This window comes from Colias eurytheme, chromosome 6 (genome assembly GCF_061535395.1).
Source record: "Colias eurytheme isolate Ceu_HAF_F1 chromosome 6, ilColEury1 Martin Lab GWU primary, whole genome shotgun sequence".
NCBI classification, from domain to species: Eukaryota; Metazoa; Arthropoda; class Insecta; order Lepidoptera; family Pieridae; genus Colias; species Colias eurytheme.
This window is the reverse complement of record NC_142985.1, coordinates 53,438-76,802: the sequence shown is the minus strand read 5'-3', so window position 1 is coordinate 76,802 and position 23,365 is coordinate 53,438. Positions and strand designations below refer to the sequence as shown.

The 23,365-nt window shown below is 38.1% G+C and overlaps 4 protein-coding genes and 1 long non-coding RNA gene across 6 annotated transcripts; 2 read left to right on the top strand and 3 right to left on the bottom strand.

The window, feature by feature from the left end:
• Nucleotides 1-629, bottom strand: LOC149907359 (uncharacterized). Its single transcript, XR_016456778.1, has 2 exons — nt 489-629; nt 1-185 (listed from the first exon to the last, which is right to left on the bottom strand). It is a non-coding gene; the product is annotated as an uncharacterized LOC149907359 (long non-coding RNA).
• A 2,386-nt stretch (nt 630-3,015) lies between these two features.
• beg (malonyl-CoA-acyl carrier protein transacylase beg) lies at nt 3,016-6,682 on the top strand. Its single transcript, XM_090102379.1, has 5 exons — nt 3,016-3,169; nt 3,656-4,056; nt 5,223-5,448; nt 5,522-5,710; nt 6,287-6,682. Exons 2-5 carry the CDS (start codon nt 3,710-3,712, stop codon nt 6,680-6,682), a joined length of 1,158 nt encoding a protein of 385 aa, XP_089958505.1. The 5' UTR covers nt 3,016-3,169; nt 3,656-3,709.
• Nucleotides 6,613-15,127, bottom strand: Acadvl (Acyl-CoA dehydrogenase very long chain). The gene is made up of 7 exons (XM_090102378.1): nt 14,854-15,127; nt 12,500-12,689; nt 12,085-12,422; nt 11,850-11,991; nt 11,612-11,770; nt 10,949-11,197; nt 6,613-7,495 (listed from the first exon to the last, which is right to left on the bottom strand). The coding sequence occupies exons 1-7, from the start codon at nt 14,919-14,921 to the stop codon at nt 6,776-6,778; spliced, it is 1,866 nt and encodes a 621-aa protein (XP_089958504.1). The 5' UTR covers nt 14,922-15,127; the 3' UTR covers nt 6,613-6,775.
• On the bottom strand, nt 8,439-9,729 carry LOC149907357 (uncharacterized). The gene has a single exon (XM_090103303.1). The coding sequence runs from the start codon at nt 9,382-9,384 to the stop codon at nt 8,713-8,715; it is 672 nt and encodes a 223-aa protein (XP_089959429.1). The 5' UTR covers nt 9,385-9,729; the 3' UTR covers nt 8,439-8,712.
• Nucleotides 15,128-18,985: 3,858 nt separating the features above from the next.
• LOC149907355 (transcriptional regulator Simba1) lies at nt 18,986-22,078 on the top strand. 2 transcript variants are annotated; one of them, XM_090102356.1, is made up of 3 exons: nt 18,986-19,104; nt 19,690-19,834; nt 21,810-22,078. In XM_090102356.1, the coding sequence occupies exons 1-3, from the start codon at nt 19,073-19,075 to the stop codon at nt 21,897-21,899; spliced, it is 267 nt and encodes an 88-aa protein (XP_089958482.1). In that variant the 5' UTR covers nt 18,986-19,072; the 3' UTR covers nt 21,900-22,078. The 2 variants fall into 2 exon arrangements, with proteins under 2 accessions (XP_089958482.1, XP_089958483.1); XM_090102357.1 differs by lacking the exon at nt 18,986-19,104 and adding an exon at nt 19,111-19,424.
• The last annotated feature ends 1,287 nt before the right edge of the window (nt 22,079-23,365 follow it).

The following is a 23,365-nucleotide window of genomic DNA, read 5'->3' as shown; positions in this document are numbered from 1 at the left end:
TAGAATAGTATAAATCTATATTTACAAAATACAAACAGAAAATATGCATTATTTTAAATCTTGGAACTGCTGTAGGTTTGATGTATCGGTGGCCTTTGTTAGACCGCTTAGTACTGTTCGGCATCCAGTTAACTCGTCACGTTGCATTTATCCATTTCTCTTTTCAATTAGCCTCTTTGGGAAATCTATAAATAAATTAGACAAATGAAAGCTAAGGAAAAATAAAATAAAATTTAATATTTATAATGTTTGTCTTTTCTAAAGTATCGATACTGTCGATATGCACCACAAGCATCACTAAAGCGAAATTCGTTTGTTTATTGCAATAATATTCCAGAAAGTCTTGTTTGCTGTTCAATCTATAATAGTACTAATTTCTTATGGATTAAGGTTCATTTTGACTAGATATTTGTATACAATTTTGACAAATTACGACAAGCGAAGTTATAACATAAAATATAATTAAAATAAATTAAAATAAGACTTACCGACGGTATGAAATGCCTTCATTGCTGATATTATTTCGTCTGCTATCATTTTTGCACTCTTTATACCGAACAACACGTCCTAATTAATAAATAAATATGGAAAAAAGGTTTGACAGCTGACAACCGACTCGAATATTTTTCTGCGCACAACTGAGATCAAGTTAGGTGATCTAAATTCTAAACTTATCATTGACACGTGGGCCACGCCCACATCACACTTCTATCTACTTTACTGTTCTGTGAGTAAACACGTAGAGTGAGAATGAACCATAGAGGAGGCACTAAAATGACAAGTAATGCGTGAGAGAAATACACATATGACTATAAAGCTAAGAGCAAGCGAGACAGAAACATTGTTTTTTGTTTCTCTCATGTTATGCGATTTCTTTTGTTGGGGACAAAGGCAGTTTGTCCCAAACAAGCGGCTACAGTCCATTGTTTTGCTAGTTTTCTGTTTTCTCTCGCTGTTATGTGACTTCAAAGTTTAATAAACATTGACAGTGATCTGTTTTAATCCGACTTTAAGTGAAAATATGGTGCGTTGTAGTGTGATTGGTTGTAAAAATCGGCCGGAACGAAGATTACCAAATATTACCTTTCACACGTAAGTAAACTTATTTGAAGTATATTGTTTTATAGAACTGGATATAGTTGATACATTTTCATTAACTCTAATGTGAAATTATCTACAAATATATAATATTTTCATCGAAATAGACGTAAACATTTTTTTGTGTTATCCGACTAAATTACGAAGTGTTCTTGTTGTTCAGGACGCCATTTGTTTTTACGTAGTTTCAAATTTATGGTATAATCATGTGATTAACATGAGGGATACCAGTACAGGGTAAAATTTTCCCCAAAATCGTGAAATGTTTTTTTTAATATTAAATGTTAATGTTTGTGTAAAGTTTGTTACACGGTTCGGTTTTCCGGTTCAGTTTTCCTCATTTGCATTGGTTTAAGTATTTTTTTTTCAATGTCGGTTTTTTTGTATATTCCAGGTTACGATGCACATCATAACGCTGAAGACTGCGAAGCTGGCCCTTCCACACGAGCTGCAGCTGCCACTGAAGGCAGCGAGGACGCTGCCCCGTCAGGAGAGGCCGTGTTGGAGTAAAATCCGGAAGGCCACCCCCCGCGCCTTCCTCACCGCGGTGCGGCGCGCTTTCGTCTGCTACTCGCGCGCACATTATCGCGGAACCTCTACCCATTTATTTCTACCGTCATTTTGCTGTTCAAGTGTTCATTTTCAAATAAATGTATTTCGTTTAATTTGCTTTTAATTTGAACTATTCCCAGTACTTTTTTATTATAAATAGGCACTAAAATGACAAGTAATGCGTGAGAGAAATACACTTATGACTATAAAGCTAAGTTTTTGATGTGAATATCAATTGAATACATTACAATATTTGCGTTCATGAGTAAAGGGGTTATAAGTTAAAAATAAAAATATTTTTTTTTTATATAACGTAATAAAAAATTTTTGTCTTTCGTAATTATTCCCGTATCTGTTTTATAACATATTATTCTGTCTTCTGATTCAAATTCAATTTGAATTTGAATCAGAAGAAATAGCAATTAAAACCGCATATTCTGAAACTAGCAACTACTTGCAAGGGAATCACAACCTACAAGGTACTCCCCACGTCCAATAGCACAGACAAACAAAAAATTGCTACAAGCAACATTTAAAGATACAACAGTCAACATAATAAAACAATTACCTAAGTTTGTTCGAAGCCCTCGGTGCGCGAGTCCGACTCGCACTTGACCTTTTTTGTCCTAATTTTACTGTATTTTCTATTATTATTTACCATTGATTGAAATGATATCTAAACTTTAGCCTTGTTTTTTTATAAAAAATATATGAACTGGGATATTTCGATATTTGTGGTTAATTGCGAGAAGTGTAAAAGCAAAAGTTGTAATAAATATTTTAAATACCTACAACTTTACCATTAAACTTTATTCCACAGTTATAGTTTTTTTTAATCCCGATCTCAGATCGATCGTAAATAACTTTTCCTCTAATTTTTGTTACCTATATTCTCTTCCGTTTGAAATTGATTTCATTGTTCTTTATTATTACTTTTATGTTTCAAAAGTTAATAAAAAATCATGTTGAACAATATTACTTTGTTAATTTCAAAAGTTAATATTATATTGCCCGACTATATATTTTATACCCGTGCGAAGCCGGAGCGGGCCGCTATGTTTTTATATACAACGTTCACAGTTTTTCTGTAGTGTATTTACTATTTAGTATCAGCATTGCACCCGTGCGAAGCCGGGGCGGGTCGCTAGTTAAGTTAATAAATAACAAAATCTTTTCAAATCTGTCTTTTTCTTCATAAACCTATCTTACAAAAAAATACCCAAACATTTATAGACATTTTGCCAGTTTTTCGGATAAAAAGTTTTTGTAATAGTTGGCAACATTGACGTAGGGATTCGCCATCTCGTTCGGGTATACGCCGATGTCTCAGGCCGATGTCGTCTGACGTCTCTATAGTTCATTCTCACTCTACGAGTAAACACAATAACACAAACTGTCTTGGGGAGCATAGTGCGCTGTGATCGTAACAGTAAACTTTAAATATATGTACCAAAAAGATTTACTGTGGCTCTGTATACTTACTTTTGTTCTTAGTATATCATAATTTCTGTGTCATTAATAGACATGCGCAAAACAGTACGTCAAATAGTAATGCAACATCACGCATCTCTTCCACGGAAGTGATATTACTCCGTAACATCACACATTACCCGATCGATTTTTAATGAAATGATGACATTAATAATATTATAATGTTTATATCTGAGGTTTATATTATATTAATGGTGATATGTGAAGTATTACAGATCATATTGAAAAATAGCAATAATAACTGCAATACTTATTAGTTATTACATATCGTAAAATTACAATTTAAGTAAATATTTAAAAAATGTAGTTGATTTTCCTTCATACTTGGCCACGTACTTTATGTTGTTTGTTAATAATTATAATGAACGCAAGCAAATGTAAAACAAACTAAAAAAAAGTGAGTGATGCGAGTGATGTTTGTAACTGATGCGTAATGCGTGATGTTGCATTACGTGTCAAAGTGATGTTACTTTTGTACTATTACACGCATTACCTACCCATGTCTAGTCATTAAATTATGTTATAATATTAATTTATCTTCTCTGTTCTTTTGTCTGCTTAGTTCGGAATGTTGTCATCAATACGGTTATTAAATCGCACATGTGCCTGTCTGCGGTTTCAAAAGCGTTCAATCGAACAGAAGCCAAACTCAGAAAGTCCATTGCGACGCCTGCTTCGCGATGCAAGTGCATTTGGTGAAGCAGACCCCACAAAAGCGCCAGAGGGCGAGTTGCTATGGGCAACACAGCCCTACGCGACAGGCGTCCAGGAGTCTCTCCCTCACCAGGTCGACCCTGCGGAGACTACGGTGTTACTGTTCCCTGGTCAGGGCTCGCAGCGCGTTGGCATGGGAAAGTGCCTCGACAATGTGCCCTCTGCTAAGGAACTATATGAACTAGCTTCTAGTGTGGTTGGGTAATTATTTAGCTAATTGTTGATTTCTTGAGGTCTCTGTTTTAATTTAATGTTATCTTTTAATAATGGCACAACTAACAATTTTTATACTTGAATCTTAATCTAAGGTACTCTTATATTCTCAGGAATTTATAATCATTTATTTTTTTTATAATCATACATTGGTGCAAATTGTATAATTGCACTAATTAAAAATTCTTGGCAATTTATATATTATTTATAATATTATGCTGAGAATATGGGACCAGTCATTTTTGGTTAGGTTGAATGCAGTGCTGTGATTGGTCAATATGTGACTATTTGGCTTACACTTTTGCATAGCAGAGAGTTACCAACTCTCATTGTTCTTACTGTTCAAACTCAAACATTTATTCAACTTGACTTCTTTTAGAAGCACTTTTGAAACGTCATTACATATTTTTAACATTTACCCAATGAGCTACTATTACTAATAATAGCTCAATGCATTTACCATGTTTCAATAATTATGCTATCTATTTCACCTCTGTCTATGTTGTTAATAATAATTGCATATGTGTGCAGTTGCTCATGACCAGCACAAATGTTCTGTTTGTTTTGTGAGTGTATAGGGTATCATCAGCTTAAAAAAATCATTGGTTGGGTGTGTAAGATTTATTTAAAACTAGCCAAGTATAGTTGTCTCACGACTCCATGTGGACATTTGAAAATGTGAATTCTCACAATAATATAAAATTCTGAGTGTTTTGAAAATTATAATGCCATTTGAACTTTGAAGACATCGAAATTATATAATTTGCCAGCGACATATTATTATAATGCAAAAAACAAGAATGAAACAGGTAGACTCATTTACATGGAGTCCCAATGTTATTGTTACAACATTTATTGTTCTCTATTGCGTTTGTATATTAATATCTAAATATTTTTATTTCTAATCCCTTACAATATTAAATTTCCTCACTTGGTATTTTGAAGTTGAAAAAGTAGTATCTTTACATGCAACATGCAAAATTTTCAATTTATATTCATAATTTCAAGTACAAATTTTCATAAATTCGGGTTCAATCTTTTGATAACATTGTCGGATTGAAGGCTAGGCAAGGAAATTATAACTGAGACTTATTAAGGGCACACCTAAAAGTCAAATGTTTGGAAATGAAGCCAATCTATGTTCACATGTACAGTTGGGATGTGGCGCGGGTTTGCCGCGAAGGCCCCGAGGAGGAGCTGCAGAGGCGCTGCCAGACCGCCGTGCTGGTGACGTCACTGGGCGCGCTGGAGCTGGCGCGCGACACGCGGCCCGGCGCTCTCGAGCGCGTGCGAGCGGTCGCCGGCTTCTCGCTCGGCGAAATCACTGCCATGGTGTACGCGGGAGCCTTGCAGTTGGAACAGGCCCTGCGCCTCGTCGAGGTCGGGCGGTCGTTTGCATTTCGAAAGCCTGTCGGCTAACCGGCTCGCGGGTACAGTAACTGGTGCTGCGCAGGTGCGGGCGGCGGCCATGGAGGCGGCGGCGCGCGAGCGGCCGGGCGGCATGCTGACGGTGTGGCTGGCGCCGGACGCCGCGCTGGGCGCGCTGCTGCACGCGGCCCGCGCGGCCGCGGGCCCGGACAGCGTGTGCCAGGTCGCCAACTACCTCTACCCCGGCTGCAAGGTGCTCGCCGGCGATGAACAGGTGCTGTAGTTTTACTATTGACTAGCTATCCGCGTAATCGAACGAGATTCCTATGGGGATGAGATGTTTCCACGCAGTAAAAAATTTCGTGTCCTAGACTCCTAACTATCTTACCGGACAGAAAAAATATATTATCATAAAATTGCTTGGAGGGATATTTCATTCATCATTATAATGGACGCTCATGTTTGATGCAATAAAAGTACAGGGTGTAATTTTAACAGATTAGACCTTCGCTTCCCTGTTGTGGCAATTGATTTAAAAAAAATGGTGGATGCAGTTTCTTTCTTTTAATAGATTATTTTTCATTTACACAGGATTTTATAAAGTCTGCATTAGCAAACGACTCAACAGTTCAGCGAGCCTACGTTTCTACCGTGTACGGTAGAAGCGTAGGCTCGTCCGTCACAATACGAAGTGTCGTGTCGAATCGATGTAATATTATTATGAGTAAAAATCATTTTAAAAATATAAATACTTTTTATTACAATATTTTAAATTACATTCTTACAAAATCTGAGGGGGGAGGCATCACGTAACACTACAGAGACTGTACGAGACATGTCGCGTGCGCAGGCGCTGCGGTACGTGGAGCGCGAGGGGCGGCGGCTCGGCGTGCGGCGCAGCGCCCGCGTGCGCGTGGCCGGCGCCTTCCACACGCCGCTCATGGCGCGCGCCGAGCTGGCCGTGCGCGAGGCGCTGCGGGCCGTGGCCGTGGCGGCGCCGCGCGTGCCGCTCGTGTCGTGCGTGGACGCGCGCGCCGTGCGCACCGCGGCCGGCGCGCGCCGCCGCCTGGCGCGCCTCACCGCCGCGCCCGTGCGCTGGGAGCAGGCGCTGCACGCGCTGTACGCGCGCCCGCGCGACACGCCGCAGCCGCTCACGCTGGCGCTCGGCCCGGGCTCCGCGCTGCGCGCCACGCTCAAGCTGGTCAACGCGCGCGCCTGGGACGCCTCGCTGCACGTCGACGTCTAGCCTACCTAATAGATTATGTACAATTTTATAGTTCCTTAAGTCTATACGCGAGCGGGCTCCCTATTTCCTGATCGCATCCCGGGCGGGGCCGCGTCACAGGTTGAGCGGGTTGCGCGTCACCTGGCCGGCCGCGTCGGCGACGTCGCGGCCGAGGTCCGAGAGGCGCGCGTAGTGCTGCAGCGTGCGCGGCGACAGCGCGTCGCCGAGGCGCGCCATGCGCTCCGTGGCCTCCTCGGTCCACGCCTCGGCGAGGCGCAGCTCGAGCGCGGCGGCGGGCAGGCCGAGGCGCGCGGCGCGCGACGCGCGGGACAGCACGGCGGCGGACGTGTACGCGTCGATGGCGGCGGCGGCCAGGCGGTTGAGCACGAGCTGCTCGTCCACCACGCCGCGGCCGTACTTGCGCAGCGCGGCCTCCACGGCGGCGCCGAACTCCAGCACCTGGCGCGCGAGGTGGCGCGCGGCGGGGCGCAGCGCGGGCGCCACGTGCGCGTCCAGGTCGGGCGCGCGGCCCAGCCCCACGGCGCGGCCGGCGCGCCGCCCCGCCTCGCTGAAGATGAGCCCGAGGTTGGCGGCCGGGTTCTTGAAGGCGCGCTGCAGCTCCTGCAGGTGCGAGCCGGCGAACTGGATGCCGGTGAGCGCCACGAACAGGCGCAGGATGTCGTTGGTGCCCTCGAAGATGCGGAAGATGCGCAGGTCGCGCAGCACGCGCTCGAGCCCGGTCGCCTTCATGAAGCCCATGCCGCCGAGGATCTGGATCGCCTCGTCGACCACGTTCCAGGCGGAGTCGGACGCGAACACCTTCGACACGGCGGCCTGTCGCCAACGGTCCTCGCGTTACATAATATTTTGTATATTGTAAATACGAAAGTTTAAAGATTAAATCATAGTCAGGATTACGTTTATTTTTCTTTTCTGGCAATCCCAAAATGAAACTCAAACATTCATTTATTCAATTAGACTACTATTTAGTAGCACTTTCGAATCGTCATTACATAGTATTTTTAACATTTACCACTGTTTCAATGAGAACTCGAATTTCGGAATGAAGAGTATCTAATAAGCTACAGTTAATAATTTATTTTTATCATTTTACGAAGAAATGATATCAGACCATTTTTGTAGATTGTTTTTCGAGGAACAACTTTTATGTACAACATTTTTTCATTACGTCAATAACTAATAGTCCGGGATACATCGCCCATTTTTGCAAGTGATTACTATCAAGCTAATTTTTCGTGAGTAGCTTTATTTTGATGAGATGCCCAATAATTTCATGTACGAAACTCTCGATTGTGGTAGCTTACAGAGGTAACAAGGATAAAAAATTTTGATTTGACGGTTCTCAAATATTTATTACGCAATTTGTAGGACAATATGTCTGTTGAATTATATAAGTATTAAATAAGTGAAAATAAAAAAATCAGCTGGTTAGTAATCATTTATGATGACATCGTTATCGATACACATTGGAAAGGGGGACTCTTTAATCAAACCATAGATTTTGTAGGACAAATATTTTTTCGAATAATTTAGATAATTATCTTGAGATTGAACAAAAAAAAACATTCAGTTAGTAATTAATATTTGAGAACCATCAAATCAAAATATTTTATCCTTGTTTCCTCTGGTAGCTACCACAATCGAGAGTTTTGTACATGAAATTATTGGGCATCTCATCAAAATAAAGCTACTCACGAAAAATTAGCTTGATAGTAATCACTTGCAAAAATGGGCGATGTATCCCGGACTATAAGGTTTTACAGCGCTCTGAAGTGAGTACTCTTTTTCAGTACTAAAATTATTTACTAAAATTATAGAAAAAATGTTGTAAATAAAAGTTGTTCCTCGAAAAACAATCTACAAAAATGGTCTGATATCATTTCTTCGTAAAATGATAAAAAAAATTATTGAAAAATATAAATAATAATAATTTATTTATTGATAAGACATCATAGGTCCACTTGTTAGTAATTTCTTAATTACTATGTTAGTACATTACATTAATTATTTAAATATTATCATTTTACAATTTACCATTTATATGTCATTTTATTTTTATTGATATAGGATGTGTGTACTTGCTCGCAATGGTGCAAGTACACACAATCATATCTGTCTGCGATCATTTTTAGAGCAGTGTTGGTACTGCCCCGCACCCGGCGCACCAGAGATGTACATCTCTTCCGTATTATACTATAAAAGCAATCTACCCGAGCTTCAGCAAACATCCCTGATGCGCTACAGTGGCGAGGCAGCCCCATCAGCGCTCTGAATGCGTTATTATATTGAATACGCAGAGCATTGTATGCCCGACGACCATAGTTATACCAGAGGCTGCACGTGTAGAAATTAGAGCAATATGCTCTGAATAGTGTTAATTTCACTTCAGTGGAACAACGAGCAAACCTCCTGGCCACCATGTTCGCACGGACCGACAACGCTCTACGCTCCCTCTCTATGTCAGCATTATCCTTCAAGTCGGATGTCAGTATATGGCCAAGATATTTATATTCATTGACTCTTTTTAAAACAAGCCCATTCAGGGTGATTGGAGGCATTGACCGGGGTGATTTCCGGCCTGCCTCGAAAACCATAACCTCACTTTTACATGTGTTATAGAGCAAGCCATGACCATCGGCATACCTTTCACATATAGTAATCAACTTACGGAGCCCACATGCTGACGCGCTCAATAAGACCATATCATCTGCATAGCTAATATTATTGACACAAGTGTCATCAATATGACACCCAATATGAGTGTTGCTAAGTTCAACAATAAGTGCATTAATGTACAAGTTAAAGAGTGTTGGAGAAGTCAACCCTCCCTGTCTTACCCCACATTCAAGTTTAAATGTGTCCGAATGAACACCAGCCCAACGAACTGTATTGGCCTGGTTACCATACCAAAACTGTAAAATCCTGATCAATTCAGGAGACAAGTGGTAATCTCTAAGCTTCCTCCATAAGACCTCATATGACACCCGGTCAAATGCCTTGGACAGGTCCAGAAAGCAGGCATAGATTGGGGTTTGCTTTGATGTATAGTACCTGATTCAATGTTTTAAGCACAGGACAGCATTTTCAGTGCCTAGTCCGGCTCGAAAACCGAACTGGTTATCATGTAGATTTATAGAGGTTTTTAAAAGCGGTTCAAGCATCCCATCAAAGACCTTGGCAATCACCGTAGCCAGTGAAATGGGTCGGTAATTGCCCTTGTCTGTGAGATCGCCGGTTTTATTTTTTACAATTGGTACAACTACTGTCTTCATCATGTCATAAGGCAGGTAAGAATGACTGATACATAAATTGAACAGTAAAGCAAGTACACGCGACATGTGGGGTCCAGCATAGCGCAGATGCTCGATGCTGAGACCATCATGACCAGGTGATTTCCCTCGAGTTACGCAGTTTATTCTATTTTGAATATATAACCGAATAGTAATATCATCGGAGGTCTCAGCATCCGGCACCTCTTCACATGAAGCCACTTGCAAAGGTTTTACAGAAAAATGACATTTAAAGATATGGGCAATTTCATGTGGATAAATAGCTCTAATTTCTGAACATTTTCGCTTATAACTTTTTCCACATCAAAAAAATTAAATTGCGTCCTCTAAAAAATGCAACCCCAAATGTAACTTTTCAATGGACTAAATATCATCCTTGAAAAGATAACCCAAGTGCGAGACTGACATTTGATATAAAAATTACGTTTTATTAATCATATAATATAATACAGGTCGTCCCACCGTCGGTATACTAAGATCAAAGGAGGTTGTAGTTTTGCATCAGCCGCATTTTTTTCCAAATAGAGGAATTCTTAAAACTTTTATGTGTATACCGCTAACAAGCAACCCGCCCAACTTTGCCACCCGCACTTGAACTACCTATCTTTTAAGATTATGTTTTCATAGACAAAATGCTCACATTAGCGAAGCAGTATATATGTCGGCTGTGAATTTTTGAGGTAATTTTTAACGTGATCACTGATCAGTTAATTATGCAATACTACCCTTCGCGCTTAGTATACCGATAGTGGGACATCCTGTATAGTTACGAAATCTCTAAAATTACTTGGGTTTATAATATGGAGAAATTGCAAAATGTTTAACAGTGTGCTACCTTTAAAAAAGAAACATTTATTATATACATACACGTATAGGATGTACAATCTGTTGGCAAATCATATAAATAAAATAAAATTAAAAATAGTGAAGCGTGTCTACGGTCACGATTCACGATATTATATAGAATATCGGTCACCTCGAGGTGGTAGTCCTGGCAGCCCGTGTCCATGTTGCCGCTGACCATGTAGGCCAGCGCCTCGGTGACGTACTGCAGCATGGCCATGCGGGCCAACTTCTCGCGCACGGCGGCGAAGTCGGCCAGGCGGCGGCCGAACTGCACGCGCGTGGCGGCGTGCTCGGCCGCCTGGCGCAGCGCCGCGCGCTGCGTGCCCGCCAGCGCCGCCGCCATGCCGAACCGCCCGTTGTTCAGGATGTTCATCGCCACCTGCCGACCCGCGCGACACCCGACCCGAGTGAGCGACATCTCGAACGTCTCGTTCGTTAAAGACACGAATCTAAATGGCGTCGCTTATCCGGCCGTCCGGTGTGCAACAAAATAGGGTAGAGTGAAATGAATTTGATTTTCGAATATAAATCTACCTGCCGAACACTAAGCGAAACCCGATCATAAATTGACTCATGGCTGCTCGGGACGCCATTTAATATTCGTTTCTTTAATGGAACGGGTTATATTATACCGAAAACGATTAGATTTAGGATGGCGATAGCATTGTCGAAGCGGTCAGAAACGATGTACGCTATGATAATATGTCATATACGCCCCACAATGGCACCAACACCTCACTGAACATATACGGCATTCGTTTTGATAGAATGTACGGTGTAGAGTGTAGTGCACCTTGAAGCCGTTGCCGACGCCGCCGAGCACGTTGGCCACGGGCACGCGCACGTCCTCGTAGTACACCTCCGTGGTGTTGGAGCAGCGGATGCCCATCTTGTTCTCGGGCGGGCCCGACGACACGCCGCCGAACGACCGCTCCACTATGAACGCCGTCACCTGCCGGGAACGTCACCTCTGTATTGTTTCACTTTTATAGCCTTTACGATTATAGGGAAGCGAGAGATGTCGCCCTGACCTTATCCACGGTTTTGCCGTCCTTTTCGATTGGAGTTTGCGCAAACACGGTCATGATTTCCGCGATTCCACCGTTACTGATCCAAATCTTCGATCCGTTCAAAATGTAATGTTTGCCGTCGGGAGATAGCACCGCTCTCGTTCTGAAACGTTCGAGGATTTCAATAAGATTACGGAACGCGTAGTAGTGTACATGCGAGTGTAGACAAATAAACGTGCAACCGGCAGGCGCTCACTTGATGGAGCCGGCGTCGGAGCCGGAGGAGGGCTCGGTGAGGCAGAAGGCCGCGTACTCGCCGCCCGTGACGCGCGGCAGGTAGTGCGCGCGCTGCTCCTCCGAGCCGAACAGCAGGATGCCCTTGAAGCCGATGGACTGGTGCGCGCCCAGCGTGATGCCCACGCCCAGGTCGTGCGCGCCCACCACCTCCACCAGCCGCGCGTACTGCGTGTTGCTCAGGCCCAGTCCGCCCAGCTCCGTGGGCACCTGCAGCCCGAACGCGCCCAGCTCCCACAGCCCCGCGAGCGTGCCCTCCTCGATCTGCGCCTCCGCGTCGTTCTTCGCGGGGTCGTTCACCTGTACAAGTGCACACTTTCGTATCAATACGTTCGTCGAAAACGAGCGCCGATGTTGCCCGATTTATCACCGTTTACCTCCTGAAAGAACTTCTCCACGGGGGGGACGAGTTCGGCGAGGGTCTGTTTCTGTTCATCGGAGAGAGGCTCAGGAAAAGGGAAGACCTGGGCCGGCTCCAGCTGGCCGCGGAACAGGTTGAGCGTGAAGGAGGCGCTCTGGCGGGCACCGCGCTGCTGGGCCGTGGCGGCGGCTGCTGTCGCCATGCCGCTATAATGTTTCACAGATGAACATTAGTTTTGCAAATATTTCCAGAACAGTTGGGGGCCGAGTCACCTCCGTCCGTAGGAGTATACTAAATGCATATGGATGTATGTACACAATAGATATACTAAAAGAGTAATTTTAAACATTTTTCAGTCTGTCTGTTGTTCTGGCTTATCACTGGCAGATAGCCAATGTACAAAGTAAAAGTAAAATTTTTATTAATTAAAATTAACTATTAGTTCAAAAAGTTATGACTGATAGATATTTATACAAAATTAACAATTTGAACATACATTAATTATTATTGAAGGCAAGTGTTTGTCACCAAAAAATAATTACAATATTCTCCAACCTGCTGCACACATATTACCTGTTTTGAACTTTGAACCATTTGATTGTATTTTTCCCTAACAAATAGCTTCCATTATCTCCACTTTTTATCTGATCTTACTGGCTGTGCAGCATCATCTCTACTCCTATTTTATCTCATTTTCAAAGCTTATTTTGGTAACATTATCAATATATCTTTCACTTCCACAGTCACCAGAAAAATGGCTTCAGATTCTTCAAAAATCTGTATTTTGATTATATTTGTTGGTTGTGTTTTTACAACATTCTAGATGTTTATAGTGAAAATACACCAAAATAATATAGGTAACATAATTAGAAGATATAATAAAATAATTTGGAAAATCCAAAAGTGCACGCCTCATAATTTTTTTTTAATAAATATTTATTAATTATTATTTTTGTTTATTTAATAACAATTAAACCACATCGAATCAGACCCTGAAAAATGAAAGGGTTCTATTCCTGAGCATACTCAAGCGTAAGAGAAAAAAAAAGACTCGATTAGTAAAGTATTTCGGTCGCTATCGTGTTAACAAGAAAAAGGATCCGCACATACAGACACACGGACGTCCAAGACAGAACTTTTTTAAACTGTTTTTTAACTAGTTTAAATAACAAAAATGACATCAAAAATTTCATGAACGTTGAAAATAGTGTTTTTTCTTAATATGTGTTTGTATGTATTATCTTACAAGTGCAATGTATGATACATAAAGACATTTTAAGTTTGAAAAATCAGATGTTTTGCGCGAAGTGACAGTAGTACCCACCTCAACGCTTCGCTTATGAGGCGTGCAATAAAATGTGTTTGTTGAAATTCATTACAAGTAGGGCAAGGTGGGTGTCACAAACCCATTGACCACTTCTACCTCATCCACACCATTTGCCGGACAATGAATAATCAAAACAGTGGCATTAAATGCTTCTTAACCTCCTCCCATGCAGAAACTGAGGCGCATGAAGCATAATAACAATTCAGAGATAAAATATTGATCAATTTTCGTAGGTATCACCTTGCATGAGCGCAATAAAATAAATAAAACTAACACACTTATTAAATCAAAATTTCTTAATTTATTTGAAAGTATGATATAAATTTTATAATTTATTAAGAATGATGATGACTATTGACTCATATAATATGAAGTAAATGCTGAAAATAAATTAACAATACCATTTTAGAATGTGTGTATCACCTTGCATGAGCGCAATAAAATAAATAAAACTAACACACTTATTAAATCAAAATTTCTTAATTTATTTGAAAGTATGATATAAATTTTATAATTTATTAAGAATGATGATGACTATTGACTCATATAATATGAAGTAAATGCTGAAAATAAATTAACAATACCATTTTAGAATGTGTGTATCACCTTGCATGAGCGCAATAAAATAAATAAAACTAACACACTTATTAAATCAAAATTTCTTAATTTATTTGAAAGTATGATATAAATTTTATAATTTATTAAGAATGATGATGACTATTGACTCATATAATATGAAGTAAATGCTGAAAATAAATTAACAATACCATTTTAGAATCCTAATGTAAAGATTAGTTAAATAGTTCAAAACATACTAATACAATACTAATTAAAAATAAAATCTTTGCACTGCCTAGAAACTTTAATTGTACTTTGATTGGTTAATGCAACTCAAAACATTAATTATAAATTGACCTTAAACTTTGTACTCTTGCCATAATTATAAACTCTTAATATTTGGTGCTAGCTATGTATAATGTAGGTCACCAGTACAAAGTCCAAGGTAATGGAATACTATATAATATAAGTAGTCAAAAGCTTACCTGCGGGTCATTACACGGGGACCACACAAACATCTCTTTGCACATCCTACCAACTTTGAGCTTTTCATTGTAACGTTCCAAAGAGTCTTGAAAGTAAATATGTACTTAACTGAACAAAAATGTGTATAATAACAATATTTTAATACTATTTAATGCATAATAATATGATTATTATTAAAATAGACTAAAAGAAGCTATGATGTATCTTACACTTTTGCTTAAAACATAAATTTAAAATTGCAAAACCTCTGAACACGTATGAACAAACTTTCGAAATAAGCACAGATTAAGTATTAGTTACTACGTAAAATAAGTCGCAATCGTATTCTTCTAAGTACCGTTCTAAACTATTATATACAGATTAAAAGGTATATTTTGGATGACAGCTGACAGTATGACAATGTCAGACACAGATATCAGAGATGTGAAGGCGTGAAACGATCCCCGTTTTCCAATTACAGAGCATAATGCGACTCAGTGCCGCACAATGCCGAATTATGCTGATGCTTAATTGGAACGTGAAACGCACCAGCAGGTTGCGCTAAGTTCAGTGTTGAAAAAAAAAAAATATTCATAGAGTTAGCAATAACCTCATTAATGTGTAAATAAAGTGGTATACATAATAATTTGTCGAAAAATATTTACGGTTATTTTAAGTAATTTGGATTTTGATTTTTTCATTAACATTTTTTTCAATGTTTGTACCTTCATCCATACTTATATTTATTTTTTTAACACAATTTGAATTAACTTTGATTATTTCGAAAAAACTACAATGAAACGAAAGCTTTAAAATTTTTTCCAACAATTAATAATTACTAACGATAAATCGATTGCACGCATCAATTCACGCGCATTACTTTTTCTAGTGCTCGATTGTGCGAAGCGTTGCTGTAGTTGGAACATTCAACGTTAAGCATTATGCCGCATAATGCGCTCTAGTGCTGTAATTGGAAAACGGGGGATGTTTATAGGTCTTGGGTCTAGGTTCCGAGGTCTAGGTGGTCTAGGTTTATTGCTCTGAGGGTCTATAGTGCCACAAACTTATCTGACCCGGTGACAGTGTCACTGATGTCGCTTTCTTTTATATAAACAAAATATTCCGTACAAAGAATATACTACTCTCTAACGAGAGATTCCGTATGAAAAGTATGTGAAAATGTGACATTTCAAAATGGCGGCACGTAGTTCCAGTTTTTGCCACCGGGTCAGATAAGTTTGTGGCACTGTACCAGTGTTTTTATCAGAATCTGATGGCATATTTAAATTTATAGTCCTTTCCACCTAAGATGATTTCTGTGACACATCGATTTTTGACACGTGTAGAGATGTCGGTTACTGAAATCGTATCAGTTGTTTCCGATAATCGATAATATTCTATATGGAAATGAAATCGATTTGAATAAAGTACCAAATTTAGTTTTTTCGGCATTTCGCCAACAATTAACTAAGGAAACTTAGCAAACAACAGCAACAAAAAGTCAACAATAACAATTAGTAAAAATAACAGAATACCACGTAAAGTATCAATATAAAAATGCAACTTGTATACAAGGCTGACGTACTCGTACAGGCGATTGACTCGATTGACAAACGATCACAAGATGGGCGCCGATTGTGGCGCCGATTATATGATTTTCCAACTCTATGATTTTTCAACGATCCATTTCATGTACACGAATTGCGTAGGTATTATATTTTTGTGTTATTTTATTTTATTTTTCATTATATTAAACTAAACAATACTGTTTTTGATTTATAAGCTTAAGATGTTTCATTTTTATATTTTTGGTAATAATGCCGCCATAAAATAAAAATATTATGCACTAAAATTATTTTGACTTTTTAAACATAAAATACGTAATTCGGAACACGATGAAGTGTCACAGGGTCACAGGAATCATCCTAAATGAAAAGGACTATAATAAGACAACGATTTTCATGTGACAACTTTATTTGACAACTATCAAATTGGTTGTCAAATTATTTGTCTTCTTCGAAGTTGATGAAAATTTTTAGGATTTTGTCTTCAAAATCTTCGAAAATGTTGAAAAAGCCGCTGCGATCACAAGCAAGAGGTGTTGTTTACAATGTGTATAGAAAAATATGGGATGAAGAAGGGTCAAACACATCACAATCTTCAATTTTGAAGCGCGTGGAAGATTTGACTGATAAATTGGACTTACCCGTTTTGATACTTACCTAACTTAATCCAATAGAAATGATTTGAGAAGAATGTTAATAGACCTGCTACGGATATCAAAAAAATAGTAGAAAAAGCTTTTTCTGAAATTGGGCCAGAGCAATAACTGAAATGCTGTGAACACGTCAGAAAAATCGAAAACGATTATATGACACAAGATATTTTAAGTAATAATCGAAGAGCGTTTTATAATTTATTATACACTTCTTAGTTCTTCTTAGTTCTATAAAGTCATCTTCATCCGAAGATCTAGAAATGGAAGTGGAATACTCAGAATCTTTTTCCAGTTCTGGATGATATGTTATGTATACCTAGTATGTATATTTATTGTAGTTATGTATACTTAGTATGTATATTTCTTGAAGGAGTATTTGTAAGCTGTCCAAGTCAAATTTATAATGTGTGTATATGTTAATGCTTACGAAAATAAACATATATTATTTATTTTTTTATTTTATTTTATAAAAAAAGACGTGTGGCACTTATAGATAGAGGTATAGTTTTTGGTTTAAATTAATCGAATTTTTTTCAGTCATTTCCTCTCATTTGAAAAATTGTCAAATTAAATTTTATGATGTAGTGTCTTGAAAGAAAAACAAAGTCAGCTGACACACAACATGAAAAAATAAAAAGACGTGTGGCACTCGGGGACTGCCGCGGTAAAGCTATTGCATGCTATGCCTTTAAGCCACACCTCCGTGCCCGTCGGAGTGGGGAGCGTGAGGTTTTTTCGTTACGGAATTTTTGGATTCGGTCCCCACGCTCAAGGCCCGCCATAGAAGCTATGCAATAGCTTATTAATAAACAATCGAGTTTTCATCTGCATTATCATTACATACACATTTTCATATGGGATTATGTACATATTATATAGGTATGTGTAAATACATGATATGTATTACCTATCTAAAAGTAATATGTTTAATAGATACATGTAAGTTTGTCCACCTACATGTGGATATCTCATTATTATCCACTTTGTTATCTGACTAATGATAAGCAGTATCAAGATCGTTCAGTCCATTTTCCCTAGTATTGCACACTCAAAATTTTGTTTTCCCTAATTGCCATCAGATTCTGGTTTACCTATACCGACAACCGAGACAGATGAACGCTGAACGGCCCGTTAACTTGATGAACACCTACATCAAATCTATTGCACGCCTCATAAGCGAAGCGTTGAGGTGGGTACTACTGTCACTTCGCGCAAAACATCTGATTTTTCAAACTTAAAATGTCTTTATGTATCATACATTGCACTTGTAAGATAATACATACACACACATATTAAGAAAAAACACTATTTTTAACGTTCATGATATTTTTGATGTCATTTTTGTTATTTAAACTAGTTAAAAAACAGTTTAAAAAAGTTCTGTCTTGGACGTCCGTGTGTCTGTATGTGCGGATCCTTTTTCTTGTTAACACGATAGCGACCGAAATACTTTACTAATCGAGTCTTTTTTTTTCTTACGCTTGAGTATGCTCAGGAATAGAACCCTTTCATTTTTCAGGGTCTGATTCGATGTGGTTTAATTGTTATTAAATAAACAAAAATAATAATTAATAAATATTTATTTAAAAAAAAATTATGAGGCGTACACTTTTGGATTTTCCAAATTATTTTAATAAATAGCAATCTAAATAATACGCAGTAATTAATTGTATTTTTATTTTTGCCTAACGGATCTTAGTCGTCCATTAATGTACATAATAATTCAATAAAGGATATTTTATTTTTTATTTTTTTTTTTATTAATATTTCAAATCTCATCAAATTATCAAATCTTTGTTATTTTTTACTTTTCCGTTTTTGAAGTCGGTTTTTTTTGTGTTTTTTTTAACGTAGTTATTTTTTCTGGTACCTAATCATAATTTCAGGCTTCAGCCTTGATTTCAGCCATTGCAAATATAAATAATATAAAGTGTGAGCTTTTGTTATTGGCAAGTTTTCGTTGACAGCCTTTCCCTATTGGTAGTAAATCTGAAATTCGCACAGTGGGTTGTTATGATTGGATGTATAATCGATTGTTTCCAATTGTTAATAGGCAAGTTGTAACTAAATTTTTCGTACTACAAGTTACAACCGAATTTTCACAGAACTCTAGCGTTTGATAGAAAATCGGTGTTGCGTTACATTTAGAGTATAAAGTTCCACATTCTTTCACAAAGTCTAAGAAAGTTTTGTTGTTAACCCGAAAAAGTCTGTAAACGACAGACGTAGACCACTTCACGGGTTCCAGCTGGTGTTAGCAAGATCTTCAACATTGCTCTTCTCTATTCTGTAGCAAACATATACAAGCCTATAATTTTTTACAATTATAAGAATTTGTATCGCCCGCACATTTGATATTAATTTATAGAAAAGGTATGCTTATTTCGTTTAAAGTAATCTAAGTCGTGGTAAGTCACGATCACAATGTTATTTTTGTAGTTAACATATTTTTTTTATGGCTGATAGGCAAAAGTTTGACAACAGTTACGCCCTGGTGGGAAATGGTTAATTTGAAATATTTGCTACTGTAACTAAATTATTGCTCTCGAACCGTTCCCACTGTGGATGTTCTACTTGAACTATTTGAGGTTGTAGGGGCTTAGATAAAAGATAATCAAATAGTGTTTATACTTTCAAGGATGGCCCGTGGTCAACAAAAACTTCAATCCCAAGCGAAGGCTGCTGAAAAGTTATCAAAAATGAAAAAGCAGCAAGGGCATAGCGCTACTGACCAAAAGAAAGCTGCGCAAAAGGCATTAGTGCATGTGTGTGTTGTGTGTAAGGTAATTATTCCCTTTATTATATTATATTATTATCAGAAATCTTTTATCTTTTAGTGCACAAATATTAAATTATGTATTATGATAGGCGATCTTAATATGCAACTTTGAGTACAGAAAATGCCCAGTAATCTGACATGACTTTATATACTGAATTTCAATTATTTTTTTACAATCTTAGAGGTGATCCTACAGGATTGAGCCATTTACAAGCTGCAAGCGCCACACATAGTGTGCTTGTGTTCCATATTGGCAATAAAAAAAAATTGTCCATACAAATAGTGGACAAGTTGAACTCGCGACCTTAATTTCACAAACTTCATTAAAATGCAAAACAAATGTCTAACTATCATGATTTATGAGTACGCCTCCGCAAACATATAAATATGCATAAAATTTTGGTTTTAGCAAAAAAACAACGCAGTAATCCTGAGATCTTATACTATACTCTATTGTAAAAAATTCTAGACTACAAATGGGTCTGTAGATAGTATTTTATTACGATACATTTACATCAAACAAGCAAATGCTCATTCTAATCCCACTATTTCAAAATCTTTTAGTGTAAACAGACATGGAGCATTCGTTTGTCTTAGGCCATTCTCCTATTGCGATACGCACAGGCAATTCAAGTATCCTGCAAGTCTCGGAGACTAGTCGCCGCGGTATATCTCACATACATTCAAACTCAAACTCAAACTCAAACATTTATTTATTCAATTAGACTACTTTTAGTAGCACTTTCGAATCGTCATTACATAAGTATTTTTAACATTTACCACCGATTCGGAAAGCAGTATCTATGGAGAAGAACCGGCAAGAAACTCCATAGTTGCTCTTTTAAAATCATATTGTCAATATTACATAATCTGTAACTTAAATCTAACTACATAATATATCATAATATGCCAAAGAACTGTCCTGTGGTTCTTACGCGACAACCCTCCATGGATTTTCATCTTCCATATATTCCTTAATGCTATAATAGGCTCTCTGAACTAATATACTTTTTACATAAGTTTTAAATTTAGCACTACCAAACTCTTTAATATTATGAGGAATTCTATTGTAAAAGCGTATACCTTGACCCATAAATGAATTTTTAACTTTAGCTAATCGGAAAAATGGCATTTCAATTCTATTTCTGTTCCTTGTGCCATAACAGTGTCTATCTCCTACTCTTGTGTGTACGTCGGCATTTTTGTGTACATGCAAAATATTATTAAATATATACTGTGATGGTACAGTAAGGATACCAGTATTCTTAAAGAGATCTCTTAGTGAGTCCCGAGCACGTAAATTATATATAGAGCGAATGGCTCTTTTCTGTAAGATAAATATAGTTTCTATATCTGCTGCCCTGCCCCATAGTAGAATTCCATAGGACATAATACTATGAAAGTAGCTGAAATAAACCAATCTAGCTGTATCTTCATCGGTGAGATGCCTTACCTTTCGGACTGCATTGTACCGGTAGCGTAGTGTGCGAGCCTACATACTAATGTATGTGAGATACTCCTCGGCGACTAGTCTCCGAGACTTGCAGAATACTTAAATCACCTGTGCATATCATAATGGGAGAGTGGCCTTAGTGTGTTCTAAAGGATTCTATGCAACATTCTTATAGTGAACAACACTCAAACATCGTCCTTTCAATCGCTTACACTAAAAGATCACAAAAAAATGCTCTTGCTCTAGCTCTATGTTTATATAATGTAAATGCAACACAATCCAATAAACACTGCCCTGCTAAACATTTTTTGTATTTATACTGCCTGCAGGTCCTCTGTCTTATGTTATTGATGAAAAATTTACTATTTTTAGGTTCTGAACTTTATTAACAAGAAATATTTTAATTTTTTTTCAGGTTTATATATTTTGGGCTTTTCCTACCATTTATGAAATATGCCCTTAAGAATATTGTCTCATTACAGTACAGTATTAAAAAATGTTAAACTGAGCTCATTATTGTTCACAGGCACAAATGCCCGATCCCAAGACTTACAAACAACACTTTGAAAATAAGCATCCCAAGAATGATCTACCAGAGGACTTAAAGGCTATTTAAATAAGTCCATCTCAATATTAAATCACCTTTTTATATGTATATGCATTTAAACAACACTTAAAAAACACAGTGAAAGTATCTCAATTGCAGCATTAAATGGTCTCTCTTTTCTGTTGGAGGTGTTATTGAGATAAAATATTAATGAAACAAAAATATTAAATAGTCTTCATTTGTTGAAAGGTTTTTTAATTAATTTATTATCTATTGCAATTCCATACATGCATCTTATCCATAAATTAAAAGCATTTATTTACAGTCTCATATGTATTATTAATATAATAATAAAAAAAAATGTTGTGTGGTTTTATGAAACCACGGTAAAAGTGAAACTGTTCGAACGGTTCCGAACACTGCTTTGTGTAGCGCATGTCGCGTGTCGGTCGGCTGCCGAGTAGGTATACCTACTCGGCAGCCGCGATACACGCGACATGCGCTACACAGACCAAAAAGTTTGAGACGATGTAATAAAAGTTTCACTTTAATAAAGAATTGTTTTTATTTTGTATATACTGTGGTAAAAATAAGGGATAATACCATTGAATATTATGAGTTCTTCACCCTTCAATATGTCGTATTGTGTCTCTTATGAAGATGATAATAGTAAAATGATATTACATCCAACTACCTGTCACAAGGATATCTCAAGTCGTCAGTTTTGTATTTAAATAAATGAATAATCTTGAGGAGTTGTGAACTTGTAGTTATTTATTATATCTATACATAATATAATAAATCAGTAAAAAAAGAATTGTGTCTTTACTTTGCTAATAAGCAGGGGGTTTAGAAACATTCTATCTCTATTCGTGCACTATTGAGCACAAATAAAAAATTTATCTGTTTGTTTGTACATGTTAATATCCGGAACTCAGTAGTTCCGGATATTAACGGAAATGGATGATTTTTTTTTGTAGTGTAGGTTTTAGTATAGGCATCATACAGGCTATAAATTTTCTTGGAAACTAGATCGCCTGATTCTGAATCGCAACCGACCACTTAAAAACTTTATGAGCGAAAATTGTGCTATAACAAAAATTGTGTCACGTGATGAGCGGTTTCTGCTGAGTAAATGTATACCATTTCAAGATCTAGAACATCTGTATGATGGGCATTTCATGTTGACTAATAATTCAAGTAATGCGGCAAAGTGCAAAGTTTCGTCGGTAATTAATTAGATAATTATTTTTAAAACTTGGTTCGAGGAATATTTTTGGCGGGCGCCATTTTGCGTCATTTGTCATGATAATGCATCTACAGACGCTCCGATTTGGTTGGTGCCAACCATCCGACCACGACCAAATCGGAAAGTGTAGAGAGCGGTCGGTCCGACATAATTATTATTAATATTGGTTTGACGTGGTCGGATGCGCCAGCAATTCCGACCAAACCAACTTCCTATCCGATCCAACCAAATTGGAACGTTTGGAAGCTTTGTTCCGACCAAATCGGCTCATTCCATAGAGTAATAG

Bases quoted from the DNA above. Each gene is read 5' to 3' on its own strand.
- Acadvl (XM_090102378.1), bottom strand. From the start codon at position 14,921: ATGAAAAGCTCAAAGTTGGTAGGATGTGCAAAGAGATGTTTGTGTGGT. The intron at 11,992-12,084 runs GTGAGCGCCTGC...CGAACGTTTCAG, and splicing joins TCCGACGCCGGCTCCATCAA to AACGAGAGCGGTGCTATCTC. The intron at 7,496-10,948 runs GTGACCGATATT...CGTTGGCGACAG, and splicing joins GCCAGGACTACCACCTCGAG to GCCGCCGTGTCGAAGGTGTT.
- beg (XM_090102379.1), top strand. From the start codon at position 3,710: ATGTTGTCATCAATACGGTTATTAAATCGCACATGTGCCTGTCTGCGG. The intron at 5,449-5,521 runs GTCGGGCGGTCG...GGTGCTGCGCAG, and splicing joins AGGCCCTGCGCCTCGTCGAG to GTGCGGGCGGCGGCCATGGA. The intron at 5,711-6,286 runs GTGCTGTAGTTT...TCGCGTGCGCAG, and splicing joins TGCTCGCCGGCGATGAACAG to GCGCTGCGGTACGTGGAGCG.
- LOC149907355 (XM_090102356.1), top strand. From the start codon at position 19,073: ATGTATAATCGATTGTTTCCAATTGTTAATAG. The intron at 19,105-19,689 runs GCAAGTTGTAAC...TATACTTTCAAG, and splicing joins TTGTTTCCAATTGTTAATAG to GATGGCCCGTGGTCAACAAA. The intron at 19,835-21,809 runs GTAATTATTCCC...TATTGTTCACAG, and splicing joins ATGTGTGTGTTGTGTGTAAG to GCACAAATGCCCGATCCCAA.
- LOC149907357 (XM_090103303.1), bottom strand. From the start codon at position 9,384: ATGGTCTTATTGAGCGCGTCAGCATGTGGGCTCCGTAAGTTGATTACT.